Source organism: Vipera ursinii (assembly GCF_947247035.1).
Source record: "Vipera ursinii genome assembly, chromosome: W".
NCBI lineage: Eukaryota > Metazoa > Chordata > Lepidosauria > Squamata > Viperidae > Vipera > Vipera ursinii.
Window position 1 is genome coordinate 8,634,972 of NC_139522.1, and position 26,603 is coordinate 8,661,574.

General features: G+C 43.0%; 1 protein-coding gene across 1 annotated transcript in view; it reads right to left on the reverse strand.

The window, feature by feature from the left end:
* Nucleotides 1-26,603, reverse strand: part of LOC310648205 (la-related protein 4B-like) — a 138,677-nt gene that overhangs the window by 57,735 nt on the left and 54,339 nt on the right. The window contains 2 exon segments of the mRNA XM_083375955.1: nt 1,133-1,269; nt 4,283-4,364. Coding sequence (XP_083232081.1) covers nt 1,133-1,269; nt 4,283-4,364 — 219 coding nt within the window.

The window sequence follows — 26,603 nt, forward strand, 5'->3', positions numbered from 1 at the left end:
GACATGATGTTTCACTTAACTGTGGTGATTTGCTTAACAACTGTGACAAAAATGTAGTAAATTTGGGTGCGGTCACATGTTGCCTCGCTTAATGAAAACACCACTTAACAACAAATTTTCCAGTCCCAATTGTGGTTGTGAGTCGAGAACTACCTGTATAGACAGACTTAATTCTTCTATTTGTTAAGGTGTCCCCCCAAAAAAAATTGTGTTACCATTTTAACACACATTGCTTTTTAACGGAAAAAAATGAGGTTCAACTTCACCCATCTCATCTAAGCCCTCTTTAATTCTAAATAATGGTGCAAAAATTCCTGCGCTCAGTCACTCAAACCCTGGTCATCTCATGCTTGGACTACTACAATGCACTCTACATGGGGCTACCCTTGAAGAGCATTTGGAAGCTACAATTGGTGCAGAGTGTAGTGGTGTGGGCAGTTCTTGGGGCCCCTAGAGTGGCCCATGTTGCACCACTGCTCCACATGCTGCACTGGCTGCTGGTTTGCTTCCAAGTGCAATGCAAGGTGTTGGTTATCACCTTTAAAGACCTACATGGCGTGGGTCCAGGTTACCTGAGGAACTGTCTCACCTCAATGGGACGTGCCTGCCCCAACTGTGCTGGCAGAAGGGGCATGCTGCAGTCAAGGAAGTTTGGCTGGCAGGATCCAGGAGAAGAGCCTTTTCTGCTGTGGCTCCTGCCCTTTGAACACTGTACCCCCTGAACAGTGAGATCTGCTTCCACCCTTCTGACCTTCTGTAAGGGTCTGAAGACCTGGCTCTGCCAGTTGGCCTGGGGCCCCAACAGGGGAGTATCGTGTTGGAAGTGGTTGATAGATTAAGATAAGATCCCACCTTCCCCCCCTCACATCTTGCTCCCTCCCCATTTTGTAATTGTAATTTGTATTTTTATTTGTATCAGAAATATTTATTTTTATGGTTTTATTGCTTTTAATGTAAGCAGCGCAGAGTCACCTTGAGGAGAGATGGGCAGCAAATAAATCATATATATATATATATATATATATATATATATATATATATATATATATATATATATATATATATTTGTATGTATGTATATGTATATATACACACACAGAGAGAGTATATTACCTGATTTGCCATTACTTACATCGCAGCACTTCAACAATCAAATCCCTATCTGTGCTCAGTTTCCTGACATGATCAAGATTAGCTACCGTCATTATTGGCACATAATGATCACTGTCCATCTGAGATATAAGGTACATGTCACTGGCAAGATTCTCTCTGTTGAAGAAAAAAGAAAAACATTACTACAAAACTGATTCTCTGCGCAATTAATACATTGACCTTCATAGTGTTGCACTGGCCTTCAGGTTTATTCCTAAATATTAAGATACAATCATGGTTTTACTTTAAAATGCCTTTGTTTCTAGTAAGATTAAACAATTACAACCAAACTTGGTTTTCTCATCTCTTAGATTGTAAAGTCTTGCTTTTCTTGTACAATTTGACACAGAAAGCCAAAAGCAGCCCATTTTTGAGATGCTTTTAAAAAGCATTAAATTGAGTAATCTACCAAACTTATGGCCAGCCATGAAGGTGGCTGGTGGGTTACATTTGCTTCAGCTAATTCTGTTTAAAGCTACAACTTTATATTAAATGAGTAAACCAGTAACTAGGTTACATGAAGAGTATTGGAAAATTACTGCTATATACAGGTGAAACTCAAAAAATTAGAATATCATGCAAAAGTTCATTTATTTCAGTAATGCAATTTAAAAGGGGAAACTAATATATGAGATAGACTCATTACGTGCAAAGCAAGATAGTTCAAGCCGTGATTTGTCATAATTGTGATGATTATGGCGTACAGCTCATGAAAACCCCAAATCCACAATCTCAGAAAATTAGAATATTACATGCAATCAATAAAACAAGGAGTGTACATAGAACAATATCGGACCTCTGAAAAGTATAAGCACGCATATGTACTCAGTACTTGGTTTGGGCCCCTTTTGCAGCAATTACTGCCTCAGTGTGGCGTGGCGTGGAAGCTATCAGCCTGTGGCACTGCTGAGGTGTTATAGAAGACCAGGATGCTTCAATAGTGGCCTTCAGCTCTTCTGCATTGTTCAGTGTCATGTCTCTCATCTTTCTCTTGGCAATGCCCCATAGATTCTCTATGGGGTTCAGGTCAGGCAAGTTTGCTGGCCAATCAAGCACAGTAATCCCACGGTCATTGAACCAGGTTTTGGTGCTTTTGGCAGTGTGGGCAGGTGTCAGGACCCACCTCAATCCACATCTTAGGAAATAAGAACTCTTGGATGCAAGTTTAGTCCAAAAGGAAAATGTTTACTAGGATGGAATAGATTGTGGCAATACAAGACGGAATCTAACAAAGTTACATTTCAATCCTATATAAAGCATTCCCATTTCAGCCCCTCCCCTCATCCATTTGGTCAGGCTCTCATCATTTGCTTAGGTGTCAGGCCCTTCCATGGGAAAGGGAACTCTCCTTGGTTTTATGGTTATTGCTTTCCTTTTCAGTTGTAAATGAAGATGCAATCCAGATCTGTCTGTCCCCCTCCCTCCCCCAGTTCAAACGTTCCCTGTTGTTTGAAGATCGCCTTAAGTAACCATCCTCTCCCCCCCCTCGGAGAGATGGCAGAATCCCCAGAATAAGCACATTGTTCTACCTATACAATTATGAAATGTGATATAAATGGATTCTGACAGCAGGTGCCAAGTCCTGCTGGAAAATGAAGTCAGCATCCCCATAAAGCTCGTCTGCGGAAGGAAGCATGAAGTGCTCCAAAATCTCCTGGTAGACGGCTGCGTTGACCGTGGACTTAATGAAGCACAGTGGACCAACACCAGCAGATGACATGGCTCCCCAAATCAACACAGACTGTGGAAACCTCACACTGGACTTCAAGCATCTTGCAGTGTGTGCCTCTCCATTCTTCCTCCAGACTCTGGGTCCTTGGTTTCCAAATGAGATGCAAAAGTTGCTCTCATCAGAAAAGAGGACTTTGGACCACTGAGCAACAGACCAGGTCTGTTTTTCTTTAGCCCAGGTAAGACGCTTCTGACGTTTGTTGTTCAGGAGCGGCTTGACAAGAGGAATACGACATTTGAAGCCCATGTCCAGGATCCGTCTGTGTGGTGGCTTTTGATGCACTGACTCCAGCCTCAGTCCACTCCTTGTGAAAGTCCCCAACACTTTTGAATGGCCTTTTCCTGACAATCCTCTCCAGGCTGCGGTCATCCCTGCTGCTTGTGCACCTTTTTCTTCCACACAACTTTCTATTAATGTGCTTTGATACAGCACTTTGGGAACATCCAACCTCTTTTGCAATTACCTTTTGAGGCTTTCCCTCCTTATGGAGGGTGTCAATGATGGTTTTCTGCACAACTGTCAGGTCAGCAGTCTTCCCTGTGATTGTGATTCCTACTGAAACAGACTGAGAGACCATTTAAAGGCTCAGGAACCCTTTGCAGGTGTTATGGCTTAATTAGCTGATTAGAGTGGGGCACTTTGAGCCTAGAATATTGCACCTTTTCACAATATTATAATTTTCTGAGATTGTGGATTTGGGGTTTTCATGAGCTGTAAGCCATAATCATCACAATTATGACAAATCACGGCTTGAACTATCTTGCTTTGCATGTAATGAGCCTATCTCATATATTAGTTTCCCCTTTTAAGTTGCATTACTGAAATAAATGAACTTTTGCACGATATTCTAATTTTTCGAGTTTCACCTGTACAATACAAGAATTCCAAGGGTTTGGCACCTTACATTTAATGATAAACAAAAGAAGGTACCAGTATTGAAACATTCCTTTTTAGTGAAGAGGACAGCATACAATTGACTTGCATCTGTTTTCAACAATTAGTTTTTCTAAACCTCTGAAATAACAAACTTTACTGCAACAGAGAACCCATGGAACACCTAGCAAATGGCAGGCAACTTGTAAAATTGCCTTCTTTTGTGTTTCAGTTGAGGAAATCAAGAAAAGAAAATTAAACATTTAATTAAGGAAAATAAAATCTTGGCTATTGTATTATTCCTTCCCACCCACCCCTCAGATTTTCATGCTATAAAATTAACACACACAAACACACACACACACATCCCTGCCCAATCATGAATTTCTTTGCAGTCCAGAGGCCATATTGTTTATGGCATTCATAATTCATTATATCACTTATTCCACCCTAATTAACATTTAATCTATCCTCTTAATAGCAATAACAGGAGGCTTAACTAGATCATATCCATTAAATACTTACCTTGATAAGCAGAACTCCAGTGTGTTTTTAAGCACTTCTCGTAAATCATCTTGACCTTCTGGCTTAAAGTTTTCTTTACTTCCTAGAATGAAAAACAAGAAATAGACAAAAGAAGCCCTTAGTAACAGGGAGGTGGGTGGATTTGTTTCCTTTTATTCCCCACCCTCCTGAATTACAAATGGCGGTTTAAGCTTCCGGCTAAGTGAAAACTTCACTTTATTACATGGCTGGCTGTGGCATAAACGTTTGGGAAGCTTTTGTTTTTATAAAACTGGGCATTTTGCCTGAAAGCCATCATAACTTTTACTTTTTTTTACTTTTTATTTTTATTTTTCAAACCTTTTAAACTTGAAAGTTATATATTTTTTTTCTTCCATGCAAACAGGGTGGGAATGGATAGTTAATGCCATCTAGTGGCAAAACCTGAAAATTACATCCACCCTCCATGAATGGAGTTATCTATGTCTGGAACTTGGCTGTTTGCCCAGACATTCCTTTGAAGGTCCTTGGAAACTTTGTTTCAGGGGGGAAAAAAGACAAAGACTCTCTTTGGTCTTTTTGGCCTGCCTGGTGTGTTTCTTCTTTTTCAAGATAAGACTATTGCCTAAACAAGTTTGTCTTTGAAGATATTTGACTCCCTTAGATTATAAATATAGAGAAGCTTGGAATTCCTATTATTGATTTTTGAATATACTGTAACTTCCTGGATTACAATTTTGACAATTTTACTTATTTTTACTACATTTTACTTATTTTTATCACCTACTTCTATCATTTTTAGTTCTATTTTTTGTCTTTTTACTCTTACCTTTTCCTTTTATTCTTTCGTGTGACTTCTTCATTATTTTATTTTATTTTTATTTTTCTCATTTTTTATGTTCTTTGGGGGGTAACCTTTTTCTTTTCCCCTACTATTTTTCCAGACACCTCCTATTTTGCTCCTTTTACTTTTGTCTGGTCTCCTTTTTCTTTTCCTTTTTTTCCCTCTCTTTGCTCCACTTCCATTGTTTTTTTGGGGGGGGATCTTTCTTTTTGTGGATCCCCCTACTTCTTACTATTTTTACTACTTTGATGGTTCTCTTCTACTAACTATTAGGAGCCTATTGGATTACAAAATTTGGCCATTTGGCAGACACCACATGACTTGAAGACAAAGATAAGCACTTCTAACTCATCCAAACTTGGGAAAAAAGGCTCTACCCCTGCTTCAACTTCTGCAAGCCCAGTCTATCAGAAACCAATTACTACAATGTTACAACAGAAGAAGATTGATACCCAACAGAAGGACACCCAAGCAATTCTACAAGCAATCTATGATGCTAACGCTGCCCAGTCTGCTACAGCAACTAAAAATCATGAAGAGTTGAAGTGACTTAGACAAAATGAATAAAAAATTAACAATATAGAGCAGGGCTTTTCAACCTTTTCACCCATTGTACCACTTTTAGGATATGGCAACATCCAAGTACCACCAGTCGCCTAGCAAGGTGTCAAAAACCTGATAACCAAAAAAAAAGGAAAAAAGTGATGAAGTACAGGTGGTCCTCAACTTACAACAGTTCACTTAGTGACTGTTTAAAGTTACAATGGCACTGGAAAAGTATCCCCAAAGCCACAGCCAAGCAAGACACCTGCCTGCCTGCCCGGCGGCGCTCTTCCTCCCCATTACTATTTATATTAACCTTGGAAGTATTGAACAGAAATATTAGACAAGACTCTGAGATTAAAGGACTGGAGATAAAGGGTGAAAAATATAAATTGCAGGCATTCGCGGATGACTTGGTCTTCATATTGGAAGAACATCTGGAAACAAGCAAGAAATTGCTGGCCACAATAGAACAATATGGTGAGGTAGCAGGAATAATAATAATAATAATAATAATAATAATAATAATAATAATAATAATAATAATAATAATAAAAAGTTGGAAGGGACCTTGGAGGCCATCTACTCCAACCCCCTGCTCAGGCAGGAAACCCTATACCATTTTGGACAAATGGCTGTCCAGTCTCTTCTTAAAAACTTCCAGTGTTGGAGCATTCACAGCTTCTGGAGGCAGGTTGTTCCACTGGTTAGTTGTTCTAACTGTCAGGAAATTTCTCCTTAGTTCTAGGTTGCTTCTCTCCTTGATTAGTTTCCATCCATTGCTTCTTGTCCTGCCTTTGGGCACTTTGAAGAATAGCTTGAGTCCCTCTTCTTTGTGGCAGCCCCTGAGATATTGGAACACTGCTATCATGTCCCCCCTCACCCTTCTCTTCATTAAAGTAGACATACCCAATTCCAGCAGCCGTTCCTTATATGTTTTAGTCTCCAGTCCCCTAATCATCTTTGTTGCTCTTCTCTGTACTCTTTCTAGAGTCTCAACATCTTTTTTACATCGTGGTGACCAAAACTGGATGCAGTATTCCAAGTGTGGCCTTACCAAGGCATTGTAAAGTGGTATTAATACTTCATGTGATCTTGATTCTATCCCTCTGTTTATGCAGCCTAGCACTGTGTTGGTTTTTTTGGCAGCTGCAGCACACTGCTGGCTCATATTTAAGTGATTGTCCACTAGGACTCCGAGATCCCTCTCACAGTTACTACTATTGAGCAAGGTACCCCCTACACTATACCTGTACATTTGGTTTTTCTTGCCTAAATGTAGAACCTTACTTTTTTCACCGTTGAATTTCATTTTGTTAGATAGCGCCCAGTGTTCAAGTCTGTCCAGATCCTCCTGTATCTTTTTTTATACAAGTTTTATTGATTTTTTAATATTTACATATACATGTATTTGTGAAGCAATATGGTGGTTGGGTAGTCAAAATAACAAATAACAAGCTGCAAATAGTTCAGGTTGCAGCAACAAGGATTCCCTCTCTGATTCCGTTAGTTATCACATAGTCAAAATAGTCAAGTTAATTCATTTCTAGTTGTAACCTAGTCAATTAACAAAATTTTCAATATATTTTCACTAATACATATCAATATCCTGTTTTTAAATTTTATCTAATTGCAGTAGAATATTCTAGAATAGCTTATAATTTATGAAAGAAAGCTTAATTTTTGGGTAACCCACATTTCCCTATTTCAATAAAGAATAATTCTCTTGTCTACAAAACTTACATTGTTCATTACAAAACATTCTTATGTTTTACCATTAAAGTCTAGTATTCATCTTAACAAATCACCAGTTACTAGAAAGATATTTTTGTCTTATCTGTTCAACAATTATTAAAATAGTATCTTTTGTATATAAAATTCTAGATTCTATAATATACAGGTGAAACTCGAAAAATTAGAATATCGTGCAAAAGTTCATTTATTTCAGTAATGCAACTTAAAAGGGGAAAGTAATATATGAGATAGACTCATTACATGCAAAGCAAGATAGTTCAAGCCGTGATTTGTCATAATTGTGATGTACAGCTCATGTACAGCTCATGAAAACCCCAAATCCACAATCTCAGAAAATTAGAATATTACATGCAATCAATAAAACAAGGAATGTACATAGAACAATATCGGACCTCTGAAAAGTATAAGCATGCATAGGTACTCAGTACTTGGTTTGGGCCCCTTTTGCAGCAATTACTGCCTCAATGCGGCGTGGCATGGAAGCTATCAGCCTGTGGCACTGCTGAGGTGTTATGGAAGACCAGGATGCTTCTATAGCGGCCTTCAGCTCTTCTGCATTGTTCGGTCTCATGTCTCTCATCTTTCTCTTAGCAATGACCCATAGATTCTCTATGGGGTTCGGGTCAGGCGAGTTTGCTGGCCAATCAAGCACAGTAATCCCACGGTCATTGAACCAGGTTTTGGTGCTTTTGGCAGTGTGGACAGGTGCCAAGTCCTGCTGGAAAATGAAGTCAGCATCCCCATAAAGCTCGTCTGCGGAAGGAAGCATGAAGTGCTCCAAAATCTCCTGCTAGACGGCTGTGTTGACCCTGGACTTAATGAAGCACAGTGGACCAACACCAGCAGATGACATGGCTCCCCAAATCAACACAGACTGTGGAAACTGGTTTTTTTTGCCCAAGATGGCGGCGGCTGCAAGCTGAACTCTGGGCGCTCCGCAACGGGCTTTACATGGGTCGGTTGGGGAGACCCGACTGGGGCATGATACGGTGAACAACTCCTTTAAGGGGGAGTTGGATACAGAGACGTCTTGCTAGGTGCTGCTTTTGGCAGCACTGGGCTTTCCCTCCCCCTTTGGATAGCGGCGTCTCCCTACCAGCTCAGAGATTGTTTGTGGTCGGGCCTGTCATCTGGGCCTCCCAGATGGTTGCTGCGGGCTCTCTCCGGTTCCTGCAGTTTTCCTTTGCTGCTTTCCTCGCCGTGAACACTCCCTGCTTGTCGGAGGAGCGGCGGCGACGATCAAGTGATCCGAGGACTCGGGCTGGAGCTGGGATTCATATCAGCTGGCGGCCGCTGCTTTCGGCGGCGCGAAGCCTTCCCTCTCCCCGAGTGGCGGTGGCGGCTTCCTGGCTTGGAAATCGGCCAGGGCTTGTTCTACAGGCTCCTTCTACTATCTTTTCGCCATGGACCCCCCGCCCCGTCGGAGGAGCAGCAGCGACGATCGAGCGATCCAGGGACTCGGTTTGGAGCTGGGAATTATATCAGCTGGCTGGCGCTGTTTCAGCGGCGCGGAGCCCTCCCTCTCCCCTGAATGGCGGCGGTGGCTTCCCAACCTGGAAATTGGCCGTGGTTTTATCCTACCGCTGTGGATTTGCTGGATTTGCTGGTAGATGCTTGGATTTGGGGACGGAAATGCCTTCTGGCCGTTGTACGGTGTTTGTAGGGGGGATGTCTTTGCCCCCCTCCCCGGAATGGCGGTAATGGCCGGCAGCCTGAAGATCGGCCAGGGCCTGGCCCTTCTCCTTATGCTGGCTGGCAGGCATTACTGTGGCCCGAAGATCGGCCAGGATTACGCTTTAATGCCCTGTTGGGGGCTAGTGCTTCCCATTAATATTCTGGATTGGACCTGGGACTGGACCGTGGTGGGAGGACGGTCTTGGATTGTTCATCAACCACCCCACTGGTGTGAGAGACCAGTTGGGGTAGGTTTACCCCGGGATTCCTCACTTTGTCCATGACAGGCTAGATGCCTCAGCCGTAGTAAGAGGACGGTTGGGGTTTCTTTTTCTGAGTTCCACCCAGGTGAGAGCTGAGTTGGATTAATTGGACTGTGATACATCTACCGGACTTTATGCTATCAATACCATCGATCTACCCATTATTAACATCAGCCCTATGCGGACATTTTCAATTATTGTATGGTTCCCTTCCACTACTCTGGAGCCGACTTGTATGCCCTCAGGGGGGTTTCTCTCTCCTGGGTTTGACCTGCCGCCCTTTCCTGCACTCCCCTTAATGACGGGCCCAATTGTTGGGACCCCGAGAGGTGGTTGGGCTTAGATAGGGGCCTCAAGCGGAGACGTATTAAAAGGCCTCTAATTCACTTTTTAGCCGGTTATTTTAATAGGTTAGGCAGGGTGAGGGAGGGGAGGGAATTATTAACCAGCACTCAGTCTGGGCCGGTTTCGGGTCCCAGTGGGACGAGGTTTGGGTCAGAGGCGGCTGGTTCTGGAACTGTGGGGGTGGGGCTTCAAATCCCCACGACGATAGGGAATGGCAGCAGGTGTGTGCACGGAGGGCCATATCGACATCTGGGATCGCGCCCCCGCTGCTTGCAGCTGATTAACCAGGTGTTACATGATCACCTGTACAAAGGTGTTTTGGTGTATCTTGATGACGTCTTAATCTATACAGAGACTGTGACAGAGCATGTAAGCTTAGTGCGAGATGTGCTGAAAAAACTGCTAAACGCTAAGCTCTACATCAAACTGTCAAGATGTGAATTTCATCAGACGCGCTTGGATTACTTAGGCTATAGAATTTCCAGCGAAGGCATCGAGATGGATCCAACAAAGGTGATGGCTGTTATTGAATTGTTGTTGTTAGTTGCAAAGTTCTGTCCGACCCATCACGACCCCATGGACGTTCCTCCAGGCCTTCCTGTCCTCTACCATCTTCTGGAGTTCATTTAAGCTCACACCTACTGCTTCAGTGACTCCATCCAGCCACCTTATTCTCTGTCGTCCCCTTCTTCTCTTGCCCTCAATCTTTCCCAGCATTAGGCTCCTCTCCAGTGAGTTCTTCTTTCTTATTAGGTGGCCAAAGTATTTGAGTTTCAATTTCAGGATCTGGCCTTCTAAACAGCAGTCAGGGTTGATCGCCTTGCAGTCCAAGGGACTCGCAGGAGTCTTCTCCAGCACCATAGTTCAAAGGGCTCAATTCTTTGGCGCTCAGCCTTTCTTATGGTCCAATTTTCACAGCCATACATTGCAACTAGGAAGACCATAGCCTTGACTATACGCACTTTTGTTGACAGGGTGATGTCTCTGCTTTTTAGTGTGCTGTCTAGATTTGCCATGGCTTTCTGACCCAGGAGCGTCTTTTAATTTCTTGGCTGCAGTCCCCATCTGCGGTGATCTTGGAGCCCAGGAAAATAAAATCTGTCACTACCTCCATTTCTTCCCCATTTATTTGCCAGAAATTAAGAGGGCCAGATGCCATCTATAAAACATTTTATAAAAATTCTCCCTTAAGTTTTGTGCCTGTGTAAATTTAACATTCCTAACCCATATTTTCTCCCAAGTGTCCATTATTATTGGTTCTTGAAAATTCTGGGCCCATTTTATCATACAATCCTTAACCAATTCCGCTTCTGAGTCAATTTCTATCAATGCATTATATATCCTTCTTATATGCGCTTGACTTTGATCTCTAATTTGCTTTATCAAATTCCCATCTGATATTGAAATACCAATTTTCTGATCTTCTTTCCATCTGGCCTGTAACTGCCCATACTGAAACCAAGTTTGTACTATTTTTCCTTCTTTTAGAATAATAAAAGACTTCAATTGCCATTCATTCTTTTCCAATCTAAGAATTTCTTTATATGTTATCACATCATGTTTAAATCCCACATTTATATTTTCTATTGCATGTTTAGGTATTGCCCAAATAGGAATTTTATAATTCAACTTATATCGATATTTTTTCCAAACTCTCAACATGGCAGACCTTAATATTTGTGTTTTAAAAACTTTGTCCACTTTTTTGTCATACAATAAATAAGCATGCCAACCATATAACAAATCACACCCTTCAATATTCAATAATCTCCTTTGTGTTAAATTAAACCAATCACTAATTGACGATAATACTGCCGCCTCATAATATAATTAAAGATTGGGCACTTTGAGACCACCTCTTTCACGTACATCTTGCATTATCTTAAATTTAACTCTCGGTCTCTTCCCTGCCCAAATAAATTTATTAATACCTCTCTACCATTCCTCCAAGTTTGAATCTTTTTTAAGTATAGGTATCATTTGAAATAAAAATAAAAATTTAGGTAAAACATTCATTTTCACAGCTGCAATTCTTCCCAATAAAGACAGTTGTAATTTTCTCCAAATATCTAGCTCTTTTTGTATTTTTGACCATAAGAGTTCATAATTATTCTTATATAATTTAGTATTTGAAGCTGAAAGATGTACCCCCAAATATTTAACCTTTTTAACTATTTCAAATCCCGTTAATTTTTCTAAGGCTACCTTTTGTTCTATAGTCATATTTTTAGACAATATCTTAGTTTTTTGTCTGTTTACCTTGAATCCAGAAACTTGTCCATATTGTAAAATTATTTCCATTAAATCTATAACTGATTGAATTGGTTGACTTAACGTACTAACCAAGTCATCTGCAAACGCTCGCAATCTAGTCTTGATCTTTTATTTTAATTCCCTTTATTTTCTTTGAATCACGTATTTTAATCAATAATATTTCCAATGTTAAAACAAACAACAATGGCGACAGTGGACATCCCTGTCTTGTACCCTTTTCAATTTTACAAGCTTCTGATAAGCTACCATTAATTATTATTTGTGCTGTTTGTTTTTGATATATAGCCCTGATAGGTTGTAAAAACTTATCCCCAAACTGCATCATCTCTAACACTTTAAATAAGCATTGCCAATCCAATTGATCGAAAGCTTTTTCAGCGTCCAGAAAAATCAGCGCTGCAGGGACTTGGTTATTTCTTTCTAAATATTCTAACACATTTACAATATGTCTCACATTATTTTTCATTTGCCTACCGCTTATGAATCCTGTTTGATCAATATGAATCATTTGTTGCATAACCTTCATCAATCTATTTGCTAAAATTTTTGCAAATAACTTGTAATCAGTATTCAACAACGATATAGGTCTATAATTTTTAGTTTGTATAGGATCTTGATCTTCCTTTGGAATCAACGTTATAAATGCTGTTTTCCATGATGGAGGAACCTCCCCTCCAGATTGAATTGTTCTAAACAATTCTTTTAAAGTTTCCACCATCTCTAGTTGTAAATTTTTATAATAAGTAGCAGTCAATCCATCTGTCCCAGGTGCCTGACCTACTTTTAATTGTTTAATTACTAAAATAATTTATTCAGTGGTTATCAATTGATTCATCCCGTTGCTCTTGTGTGAGCACCGGGATGTTCACTGCTTGCAAATAACTATCTACGTCTAAACCTTGACTTTTATCCCTTGCATACAGCTTAGAATAAAATTTGACAAAGGCCTTTTTAATGAGATTTTGCTGAAACACTTCTTTACCCTTATAAACTATCTTATCTATATGACGAGATCTTTGTTTTTTCCTTAATAAATAAGCTAACCACCTACCAGGTTTATTTGCGTTATTAAAAATATTATTTATTTATTTTATTTATTAATTGAATTTCTATACCGCCCTTCTCCCGAAGGACTCAGGGCAGTGTACAGGGCAATAAAAGCACTACAAAAGTTACAAAAGTTAAAAGTAAATTAAATTAATGAAGCCCTAACAATAAATAATTAAAAAAACCCAAACCCTTAAACCAGGCCGGCCTGTTCAAATAAATAGGTTTTCAGATCCCGGCAGAAAGACCGAAGGTCGGGAGCCACCCGGAGCTCAACCGGTAATTGATTCCAAAGGGCTTGCATGCCCACAGAGAATGCTCTCCCCCTGGGGGCCGCAAGCCGACACTCTCTGACCGACGGCACCCTGAGGAGGCCCTCTCTGTGGGAGCGCACAGGACGAAGGGAAGATGATGCCGGCAGCAGGTGCTCCCATAAGTAATCCGGACCCATGCCATTTAGGGCTTTATAGGTAATCACCAGCACCTTGAATCTCACCCGGAGGGCAACTGGAAGCCAATGCAGCTCGCGGAGAAGAGGTGTTACATGGGAGTATCGGGAGACCCCCATCACAACTCGCGCGGCCGCATTCTGCACCAGCTGAAGCCTCCGAGTGGTCCTCAAGGGCAGCCCCATGTACAGAGCATTGCAGTAGTCTATACGAGAGGTCACGAGCGCATGAGTGACTGGACGCAGGGGATCCCGGTCCAGATAGGGTCGCAACTGGCACACCAGGCGAACCTGGGCAAAAGCCCCCCTGGTCACAGCTCCTACATGGTCTTCCAAACTGAGCTATGAGTCCAGGAGGACACCCAAGTTGCGAGCCCTATCTACGAGGGAAACACCTCACCCCCGATGGTTAAAGATGGAATGGACCGAATTTCCTGAGATGCCGGAACGTACAACCACTCGGTCTTGTTGGGATTGAGCCGAAGCCTGTTCCTCCCCATCCAGACCCGAACCGCCTCTAGGCAACGGGACATCACATCGAGGGCATCACTGGGGTGGTTTGGGGTAGAGATGAAAAGCTGGGTATCATCAGTGTTTTTATTTATTTATTTATTTATTTTTATTTTTATTCCATTTATATCCCGCCCTTCTCCGAAGACTCAGGGCGGCTTACAAGCTTAGCAGTAGCCTTCATTCTATGTATATGCCTGCTTGTTAGGGCTTTCACACACACCCCCAAGCGGCATTATTACAAAGTCAGCTTAATTGCCCCCAACAATCTGGGTCCTCATTTTACCTACCTCGGAAGGATGGAAGGCTGAGTCAACCTTGAGCCTGGTGGGATGCGAACCTGCACTAATTGCAGGCAGCTGGTGTTACTTAAGGAGGCATCAGCCTACTGCTCCACCAAGTCTCATTGGTGTACTGATGATACCCCACTCCAAAACCATGAATGATCTCACCCAGCGGCTTCATACAGATGTTGAACAGGAGAGGCCAGAGGACCGACCCCTGAGGAACTCCACAAACGAGAGGCCTCGAGGCCGACCTCTGCCCTCCTGTCAGCACCGACTGCGAACGTCCCAGGAGGTAGGAGGAGAACCACTGGAGAACAGTGCCCCCCCACTCCCAACCCCCTGAGACACTGCAGTAAGATACCATGGTCGATGGTATCAAAAGCCGCTGAGAGATCTAATAGGACTAGGACAGAGGAACAACCCCTGTCCCGAGCCCGCCAGAGATCATTCACCAGCGCGACCAATGCCATCTCCGTGCTGTACCCGGGCCTAAAGCCTGATTGGTACGGGTCCAGATAATCAGCTTCCTCCAGGAACAGACGGAGCTGATGCGCCACCACACTCTCAACAACCTTCGCAAGAAAGTGAAGGTTGGAGACCGGACGATAGTTATTCAAAATAGCCGGGTCCAGGGCAGGCTTCTTGAGGAGGGGCCGCACCACCGCCTCCTTCAAGGCGGCAGGAAAGCTACCCTCACTCAGAGAAGCAGTTATCACTGCCTGGAGCCAGCCTCGTGTCCCCTCCCGAGCCGCACAGACCAGCCAGGAGGGGCACGGGTCCAATAAACACGTGGTGGAGCTCAGCTTCCCCATGATCCTGTCCACATCTTCCGGAGTCACAGGGTCGAACTCTTCCCAGATAACATCACCAGGACTGCTCGTGTCACCTCCGTCAGACTCTGCCCAGTCGGAGTCCAGACCGGCCCAAATCCGAGCCATTTTGTCCACCAGATGTTGGCTAAACTCCTCGGCACGACCCTGCAAGGGCTCCTCCCTCACCTCCTGATTAAGAAGGGAGCGGGTCACCCTGAACAGGGCGGCCGGACGATTATCTGCAGACGCGATGAGGGCAGCAAAGTAATTAGACTTTGCCGCCCTCATCGCCACGAGATAAGACCTCGTAGAGGACCTTAGTCGCAATCGGTCGGATTCAGACCGGCTGGATCTCCAACAGCTCTCTAGGCCCCGTCTCCGACGCTTCATCTCCCGGAGCTCCACGGAAAACCATGGAGCCCACTGGGATCTGCGCCGGGTCAGGGGCCGCATGGGTACAACGCGGTCGAGTGCCTCCATGGCTGCCCTTTCCCAGGCTTCCACCAAGGCATCGGCCGGGTTGTGACCGAAGGCGGCAGGCGGGGACCCAAGCTCCACCTGAAACCGCTCAGGGTCCATTAGGCGCCTGGGGCGGAACCATCTTGTCGGTTCCGTGGCCCCACGACGGGGGGTGGCGAAACGGAAGGCCAGCCGCAGGAGATGATGATTGGTCCATGACAGGGGCATAATAATTGGAGAACCCCCACCCAGATCATCTAACCACCGTCCAGATAGAAAAACAAAATCGAGCGTGTGACCCCCCCCATGAGTCGGGTCCTGAATTACTTGCATCAGGTCATGGCCGTCATGGAAGCCATGAACTCCCGAGCCAACTCTGATGATCCCCCCAGGGATGGTAGATTAAAGTCCCCCAAAATCATAAGTTTGGGGAACTCAATCACCAAACCCGAGAGGATATCAAGAGGTTCAGGCAGGGCTGCTGCTACGCGACTGGGCGAAAGGTACACCAGCAGCAAGCCCAACTGAGCCCTAGGGCCACATCTCAGGAGTGACTCACACCCGGATATCTGGACAACGGTGGCCTCCCGCAGACATAAGTTCTCCCTCACAACCACCGCCACACCCCCGCCCCTACCCTGAGCCCGAGGCCGGTAGAGCACCCGGAAACCTGGAGGGCAGAGTTCAGTCAGAGGGACACCACCCTCTGGGCCCAACCAGGTCTCCGTAATGCAAGCCAGGTCCGCACGCTCCTCCTCAACCAAATCTTGGATGAGAGGAGCCTTATTAACTACGGACCTGGCGTTGAAATACACAAGCTCAGGTGGCTGCTCACCCTCGTTCCCGGAACCACGGGTCAAAACCAGAGAGTTGGAGCACATCACCGCTTGGAGACAGTGGGGACGCGCTCCCGGATGTTGATATGGCCCTCTGTACAATCGCCTGCTGCCATTCCCAGACGTTGTAGGGATAGAAAATCCCACACCCCACTCCAGGGCCCCGGAGGTGCCCAACCCAGGCCCCATCCCACTGCGATCTGTCTCGAGCCTGGACTGAACAACCAAAACCGCAATTCCTCCCCCCTCCCTAGGCTTTTAAAATGTTTAGATAAAAAGCAAACCAGGGGCCTCTTATTAGATTTATACCGGAGGCTCCTATCCCTGCCCAACCATCTCTCAGGGTCCCAACAATTGGGCCAGTCATCAAGAGGAGAAGTAGAAAAAAAGGCAGGTCACACCCAGGAAGGGGGGGCACCCCTGAGAGCGAATAAGTCCGTGCTGGTGTAATATAGGCGAGCCATAATTGTCCATGCAGGTCCAGCAAAGGCAGTCCCATGATCGATAAGGAGGATCTAAAATCAGAAGGTAGATAGATATCCAGTCCGCCAAACCAGCTCCACTGCCACTCGAGCTGGGTAACCTCCGAAACAGGTTGGCCACCGTCCTTTCACGACGGTCACAGGCCTGATCAGGGAAGCGAAATGGAATACATGTCCATCTATGGGGGGCATACCCCCCATAGATCTCTCACCTCTGGGGAGGGTAGCAGATGGTACATCTGAGCCACTCTCTCACAGTGACTCAACACCCGGGTCCTTCTGAGTCCTGTGGGGCCATGGGAGACAGAGGAATTAAGCAGCTATTGACCAAAGGCATAAAAGCCTGTTGAATAACATAATAGAAAGATGTCCCGGCTGCAAAAGTTCTTCTCCGTAGCAGGAAAGGGTCAGGCGACAAGCGGGTCCAACACCGGCCGGCGGAATACCAACAGACTCGAGTCCAGCGCACCCCACCATACCAAAGGAGCCATAGAACCATAGCTCCAAGATGCAGTTGGTAGGCCAATGTTAGCCTAAACAGGCCTACACTCAGCCCGCCGAACCATGCATCAATGATTACATTAGGGCAGGAGGGGGAAAAAACTAAAATCCCCATGAGTCTTCTGGTAGGCCACGAACTTGGTCTAGCTAGCCTCACGGAATGCGGGCAACATGAAGGTGACCTGTGCCGCCCGATGGTCAGCAACACGAACCGCCAGCACTCCAACTCCAGGCCGTGGGTCCCCACGTCAGAACGGCCGCGGCACTCCAGCTCGTCTCCCCGCCAGCCGCTCCAGACGTCGCTGCCGTCCTTCCGACATTCCAAGCACCGTTCTAAGCCGCAGCTCCATCGGCTCCGAGAATCAGCTGGTTGGAGCCTTACAAGCCGCGGCTCTTCCGGGCTCAACGAGGCCCTTCCAAAGGTCACTGGAACTCACAGGGCCCATTCCAGGTACAGAGGACTATGCCGCTACAAAAAAGCGGCATCGACAACCATCTGTCCATCCGTCCTGGCCCCAACACAGAGGGCAAAAGCACCACTGTAGGACTGTAGGACTCCCAGGGACGCCACAGTAGCTAGAACTCTTCGCGGAGCTCAGCCGAGCACGTCCGCCATATGTTTAGCATATCTTAAATTAGTTGCCACCTGGTCCGCCATAAGCATATCAAACTGACCTCTTAACAAGTTAATTGAATCTTTTAGCCTCTTGTCAGATGGATCCATAGTAAAAGCCTTCTCTTTCCTCTTTATTTCCTCCTCTATTTCTTTATGCTTAAATTCCATTCTACGTCTATATTTATTCAAATATATTAAAACTACTCTCATATAAGCTTTACTTGCATCCCATACCATTTCAATAGAAGTGCCTTTGTGCATATTCATAATAAAAATTCTTTCATCTGCTTTTTACATTCTTCCACATTTTCTACATATCTAAATAAATTTTCATTTAATCTCCATGATCTTCTGTCACCATTACCCTTATCCAACTCCATCCAAACTGGACTATGGTCTGATAAAGTTCTTGGACATATCTTAATCTTCTTAATCCTAGAAAAAAAACATTAGTAATTAGTATAAAATCAATCCTAGAAAAGGATTGATGTCTGTCTGAGAAAAAAGTAAAATCCTTTTCATCCACGTTTCTTTCTCTCCAAATATCTCTCAATTCCAAATCATCTTTCAACTCAAAGAAAGATTTAGGCAATCTAGCATGATTAGGAGTATTTTTAAAAAATCCTTTCTTATCCTTCTGCGTGTCCATCACACCATTCCAGTCTCCCATTAAAATACAAGACTTATAATCCCATTGAATTATTTTGTTATGTAGCAATTTATAAAATTCTTCTTGTTGTTGATTAGGAGCATATATTCCAATTAGAAGTATTTTCTTCCCTTCAATCAAAAGTTCAATAATAATATATCTTCCTTGTATATCTGCTTCTATTAATTTGGCTATCAGACCCTTCTTCACATATATTACTACACCATTTTTCTTCTCTGGAGCGGATGCAATAAATTGTGTACCCAGTCTCAGATTTATCAAATATTTCTGATCAGAAACCCAAATATGCGTCTCTTGCAAACATACAACGTCATTTTAAAAATGTTTCAAATACTGAAATATTCTCTTCCTCTTTTGTGGTGAATTCAAACCATTAACATTCCAAGTCAGGAATTTTGTCGCCATCTTTTGCGACTTGAAGCCTCCGGAACGCCTCCTGAAGATCTTCAGAGATCTGTGTCTTCGGTCTCGCTCCTCCCACTGCTTCACTTGATTCTTGAGTTGTAATCATCAAAGTTTGCCCTGTTGCCGTTGTTGTTGTTGTGCCTTACGTCTAGATGCAGCCCGTGTTATTCTTTGAGTCATAGGTTCTTTTACTATAGCCAAGGGTTGCACAGTTTCAGAAAATTGCTGTTTCTCTTGTGACTGTCGCTCTCCTTAATCCTTTCCTTCTTTATTTTCTGAAGATGGCGGTGAACCTGCTTTCAATACATTAGTATAAAAATCTCGTGCCTTCAAAACTGTATTAAGACGGTATCTTATTCCAGCATAATTCACCACAATCCCCATTGGTATCTCCCATCTGAACTGAAGCTGTTGTTTTTTCAATTCTTCTGCCAAAAAAGTGAAATCTTTTCTTTTTCTCAAAACTTTTGGGTGAATCTCTTTCAGAATCAAAACCTCCTGACCAGCAATTTTAAATCTCTTATTATAAAAAATTTGAATAATCTCATTTCTTATCTTTCTCTTCGTAAAATACACCACCACATCTCTTGGCAATTTCCTTTGCCTGGCAATCCAAGAGTTAACTCTAAAAACTTTATCTCGCCAAAGAAATCTTCGGCTTGAAACCCCAAATTAGGTGCCAGGGCATCCACCAGCATCTCTTGCAAATTCTCCTGAGGATTCTCTTTCAAACCTCTGATCCTCAGAGCAAACTCCATCTCTCTGTATTGTATCATCACAACCTCTTCCGTTTTATCCATTTTATATTCAACTTCACACATTTTGGCCTCCAACGTCAGATTATTTTGTTTCACTTCTTCCACCCATTCAGAGTCTCAATACAACCTGCAAGCCCCTGAAGTGCTAACAGAATGTCCTACCACATTTCTTTGTTCTTATCCTCAATAAACACAGCCACCTGTTCAGTTATTTTTTCAGTTATTTTTTCAGACTGAGTTGCTAAAGCCACTTTTAAAGCATCTTGTAAGTCCTTTAAAGTTACAGGTGGAGCAGCTGCGGGGGATGATGTCAAAGACTGCAATCCAGATTGCTGAACAGGCGATGTCCCTGCACTTTTAGTAACAGGGATTCTAGGAGGCTTAGAAGCCATTTTATAGCCAATTAACTCTCCGTACACACTTTCACTTTCTTCTCCTTTAACAGCTTGAACCAAATCTTGTAAATTTAAGCAGGTCAAATTTAAAGTCCAATTCCTCCTCAATATCCCAGCAAACACTTTCACTGTAAAGGAAGTGAGAGAGGAAAGAAAAAAAACCCTTCGCTTCTTATATATATATAAAAAATCTTCTCCTCTCTTTTCCCTGTTCATTCAGGTGCCATTTTCCCTTTCTTTTCCAAGTAGTTATTGAGACAAAAAAAGTGTTTTTTCCCGAGAGTTAAAGCCTTTTACTTGCTGTTTATACGACTCCTGTATCCGCTCTGCTGCAACAATGTTTCTAGATGTCGATCAGATCCGGCAGGAGTGGATTCAGCATCTTGTTCTGCTAATAGCAGAAGAGTCCTCCGCTCCGGAGATTCCCAGGCTTTGGGGGAGCTCTCATCCTTCAAACCACAGAACAAACGTTCTGGGGCTCTAGGGGAGCTCTACCCCTACCTGGGAACTCCCCCTCCCCTCTTCACCCGAGGAGTGGGGTTTTCACGCCGCGGAGCAGCTGATTGTCGGCTGCTCCGCGGTTTAAACAGCAACGAAGGACCGGCGGTCGATTCTGACCGTCCGCGATGCTGGAGAGCCACCCGGAAGTCAATAAGTATATGTTTCAATTGGCATTATGTATCTGAAAACAATCAAACGTCTCAAATACTCAGCGATTGCCATTTTGAATGGTTTTATATACAGTATATGTAATATTATTGTAAGAGACGTGGTGGCTCAGTGGGTTAGGACGCTGAGCTTGTCGATCAGAAGGTCAGCAGTTTGGCGGGTCGAATCCTGAGTGCCGCGTAACAGAGTGAGCGCCTGTGACTCGTCCCAGCTTCTGCCAACCTACCAGTTCGAAAGCACGTAAAAATGCAAGTAGAAAAATAGGGACCACTACGGTGGGAAGGTAACAGCGTTCCGTGCGCCTTTGGCGTCTAGTCATGCCGGCCACATGACCACGGAGACGTCCTTGGACAAGTGCTGGCACTTCAGCTTTGAAACGGAGATGAGCACTGGCCCCTAGAGTCGGAAACGACTAGCACACATGTGCGGGGGAACCTTTACCTTAATATTATTGTAGCAACAGCACCTGAAATTTGCACAAAGGGCTGTTTGACATGATTGAAAAAAAGTGTGCTTGAACTATTTCTGGTGGTTAAGGCAAAGATTACAAATTTAAAGCAAATGGCTAGTGTTGTACATTTTATTTAATGCTACAGATAGTCCTTGACTTATGACCAAGTTCTGAAGCCCCCCCCCCCATCATGTGAATTCATGTCAGGCGCTTAGCAACTGGCCCACATTTATGGCTGTTTGCAGCATCCTGTACAGTACTCATGTGAACATGATTTATTATGGTTTTTCTGAAAACCGATATTTCTCATTTTCTACAAAACCAGCCCATAGTGAATGACCACTGCAAAAAAGGTCATAAAATTGAGTTGGACATGTGGGTGACCCATTTTACAACAATCATGACTTACGATCATGATAGGCAGGCTCCATTATGATTATAAGTTGTGGACTACCTGTATAACAATTGGAATTATTACCATCACATATTAAAAATATCAGCTACAGGCTACAAGGGGTAGAAACCCCACGATGCTTCATTAAGAATTTAGGGAGGCACAAATGAAACCCTTTGGCTTACAAAATTTTGGAAATTATTTTGAAAATTTGTCAGAGGGGGCTTTGAATGTAAAGGACTATTGCCAGGTTTGCAGTGTTATCCTAAATGTGTAACTGAGGAAAGTTCACACTGAATTGTAGACTAAGACAGCTAACTTTTAAAAAATTGGACATGATCAGGAAAAGTTTCAAACTGCAATTAAACATGTTTAATGAGAATGAACTAGCTACCACATTAGTTGAAAGCATAAAACAATGTGGAAGCACTAGTCTCACTATTCCTACTTAGGGAATTACCTAGATTAGAAGACCAACTGACTCACTTCCCATATAATAGATAAAGAGGCAACAACCCAAAGTCTTTACACAATTCTTCCTACATTCTAGCACAGGTAAATATTTACTTTATACTTACTTCCTATAGCTGTAGTTACACATGAACTGCTTTTATAGAATGCCAAAACTTTCAGCGGAGTAAATGTTTATGATTTGAGAACTCAAACTACAAGCATTTTATTGCTGTTACTCACTGTAAGATCTAATCTACACTTTCCTTTTATACAAACCTCCAAATTTATGCAAAATCATTGGGCACAGTTTATTTATTCACTTTGTCCAGATTCTCCGTGCAGAAATAAATACACATATGGTCACAAGAATACTGTTAAAAACAACCTAAAACAGTAATTCTGCCAATTCAATAGGCCTAGGTGGAGAGGAAGAGCTTGACTCTTTATTACGCCAAGGGAATGTCAGAGCTAGATGCATTTCCAATGGACTGCTTTCCAAAGTTTATGAACAAAGCAGACTATTCAAAAATAACCATGAATATCAAATGAAAATTACATATATTGGTAAGAAAACCACTCTTCCAAAATACGCTTAAATGTTATATAAGCATCCAGAAATGTCAGATGCAAGCAACCAAAACAGTTCCGAGACTGGGTTAATAGGTTTCTTTATTGTTGCTCACCAGTTTACAATAATCTCTCCAGATGTCTGCCTTCCCTTGAGAAATGGCAGATACAGGTGAAACTCGAAAAATTAGAATATCGTGCAAAAGTTCATTTATTTCAGTAATGCAACTTAAAAGGGGAAACTAATATATGAGATAGACTCATTACATGCAAAGCAAGATAGTTCAAGCCGTGATTTCTCATAAGTGTGATGATTATGGCTTACAGTTCATGAAAACCCCAAATCCACAATCTCAGAAAATTAGAATATTGTGAAAAGGTGCAATATTCTAGGCTCAAAGTGTCCCACTCTAATCAGCTAATTAAGCTATAACACCTGCAAAGGGTTCCTGAGCCTTTAAATGGTCTCTCAGTCTGGTTCAGTAGGAATCACAGGCATGGGGAAGACTGCTGACCTGACAGTTGTGCAGAAAACCATCATTGACACCCTCCATAAGGAGGGAAAGCCTCAAAAGGTAATTGCAAAAGAAGTTGGATGTTCCCCAAGTGCTGTATCAAAGCACATTAATAGAAAGTTATGTGGAAGGGAAAAGTGTGGAAGAAAAAGGTGCACAAGCAGCAGGGATGACCGCAGCCTGGAGACGATTGTCAGGAAAAGGCCATTCAAAAGTGTTGGGGACTTTCACAAGGAGTGGACTGAGGCTGCAGTCAGTGCATCAAGAGCCACCACACACAGACGGATCCTGGACATGGGCTTCAAATGTCGTATTCCTCTTGTCAAGCCGCTCCTGAACAACAAACAAGGTCAGAAGCGTCTTACCTGGGCTAAAGAAAAACAGACCTGGTCTGTTGCTCAGTGGTCCAAAGTCCTCTTTTCTGATGAGAGCAACTTTTGCATCTCATTTGGAAACCAAGGACCCAGAGTCTGGAGTAAGAATGGAGAAGCACACACTGCAAGATGCTTGAAGTCCAGTGTGAAGTTTCCACAGTCTGTGTTGATTTGGGGAGCCATGTCATCTGTTGGTGTTGGTCCACTGTGCTTCATTAAGTCCAAGGTCAATGCAGCCGTCTACCAGGAGATTTTGGAGCACTTCATGCTTCCTTCCGCAGACGAGCTTTATGGGGATGCTGACTTCATTTTCCAGCAGGACTTGGCACCTGCCCACACTGCCAAAAGCACCAAAACCTGGTTCAATGACCGTGGGATTACTGTGCTTGATTGGCCAGTAAACTCGCCTGACCCGAACCCCATAGAGAATCTATGGGGCATTGCCAACAGAAAGATGAGAGACATGAGACCGAACAATGCAGAAGAGCTGAAGGCCGCTATTGAAGCATCCTGGTCTTCCATAACACCTCAGCAGTGCCACAGGCTGATAGCTTCCATGCCACGCTGCACTGAGGCAGTAATTGCTGCAAAAGGGGCCCAAACCAAGTACTGAGTACATATGCATGCTTATACTTTTCAGAGGTCCGATATTGTTCTATGTACACTCCTTGTTTTATTGATTGCATGTAATATTCTAATTTTCTGAGATTGTGGAATTGGGGTTTTCATGAGCTGTACGCCATAATCATCACAATTATGACAAATCACGGCTTGAGCTATCTTGCTTTGCATGTAATGAGTCTATCTCATATATTAGTTTCCCCTTCTAAGTTGCATTACTGAAATAAATGAACTTTTGCACAATATTCTAATTTTTCGAGTTTCACCTGTATAAACCCAAGGGTTTGATCTCAAATCTTTCCTTCCCTGAATGGAATTTAAGCTGAAATGTCTTTTAACAACCCCTCCAGCATATCAGGGCATCATCTCCTTCAGCCAGTGGTTCCACCACACAGTAACTATTTTTTAAAATATTGTATAAAAGAGTCAAGATAACAAAGTGAGCTACATTTGTTCAATGGTTACAAAGGTTGTCATACTCAGATTATCTCTATTTTTTTCTTCCTCATTTTCACTGTGTCTAAAAAGAGGCCAGAGAATATGCAAGTGTTGGTGGAGCAGTGAGAATATGCCAATGTCTTACATAATCTTTATTTTTTCCTATAACCAATTAATACAGAATATTCAATTTAAAGAAATCGTGTATAATATTTATTTATTAAATTTATATCTTCCTTTACAAAGTGACTCTGGGCAGCTATATTGATCTGGAATATAGTCCAGATTCCCAGGAGGGAGGGAGTGCATTCTAGAGAAATGTGAAGACAGTGAAGTTTAGATAGTCTGGTTGGGAGGAACAGGGTCAAGACAGCTCCTCCATAGAAGTTCTCAGAGTATATCTTTAATGATGCAAGTAGCTTGCTTTACAGATAATCCTCAACTTACGATCACAATTGAGCCCAAAATTTCTGTTGCCAAGCAAGCCAGTAGTTAAGTGAGTTTTGCCCATTTTACAACCTTTTTTGTCACAACTGTTAAGTGAATCATGTGGTTGTTAAGTGAACCTGGCTTCTCCCACTGACTTTGCATGTTGGAAGCCGTCTGGGAAGGTTACAAATGGTGATCACATGACCCTGGGACACTGCAACTATCATAAATACATACCACTTGCTAAGCGCCCAAATTTTGATCATGTTATCATGGGGATGCTGCAACAGTCAAAAGTGTGAAAACCAGTCATAAGTCACTTTTTTCAGTGGCGTTGTAACTTTCAATGGTCATTAAATGAATGGTTGCAAGTTTTGAAGACTTCCTGTAGTTTGGCAAGATTTCTGTCTATAGGTGAGGAACAATAAAAGAAACTGCTTAGAAAAAACTATGCGTCTTTCTTGGTCTTTGGGTCTGACAAGATCACCCAATTCAGCTTTTCTTGGAACAGAATTTTTAAAGTACATAAGCTTGTCAAAGGTATACATTTATTGTAGAACTGAAATTTGCAGTATAACAGAATATGTAGATCTCCAATCTTCATTCATATTTACCATCAGAAATCCAAACTCCCAAGACTGTCTATAAGGCAAAAGCTTTCCACCTGGACTGACTCTGGGTGGCACTGTGTTCAGCTGAAAGGGTGTGGGGAATGTTAACATTTTTAAATACTTTAGTTATGCACTCAGCTTGATACTGAAATGGAAGATGACAGGAAGCAAATTGTTCTTACAGTATGTATATAAGCAGGACAAATAATAACAGGACAAGCAACAATTGCAATTAGGTGAATTGCATACATACAGGTGTTATAAGGACCTGCCTCAACTATTCCCCCAGGAAAGCATAAATCAGGAAACAGGCATTGTTTCAAAGAGGATCTTTTACTGAGAGAAAGTGATTGCAGAGTAAAAAGGTGGCATCTGAGGTTCCTGTGCAAAAGCATTTAGCTAAAAGTCCTGTTTCTTCAGCCCCACCCCAATGCCCCAGTCCATCAGGAGCCAATCCGCTGGCGTGAAAGTGTTGTGAGAACTTCGAGCTGAAAAGGTGATAACCAGCTGCTTCCCGGCACCTTGTTCTTGCCAGTCAGTAGGAGTGAAACCCGATGGCCTTGAGGGTATTCCCTCCTCCCAAATTCCCATGCAGACACATCAAAGCAAAAGTAGAAACAAATGCTAGCAATACAGAAACATCCTCAATCCACACCTCAGCATGCTCCCCCTCCCCTTCCTTATGGCAGTGTTCCAACTGGACCTGCCAAGTGTGCTGATAAAATTATTAATTTGCACTTCCTGAGGCCCTACATTATGTATTTAGTAGTCACAGCTATTGTTCATATAGCCACACCTGTAACAATGCCTACAGTTCAGTCCTACTCAGGTATGTTTCTTCAGCTGCTAGAATGTGTAAATTACGTGAAGGTCGTTCTATAAACCAGAAAAGTATA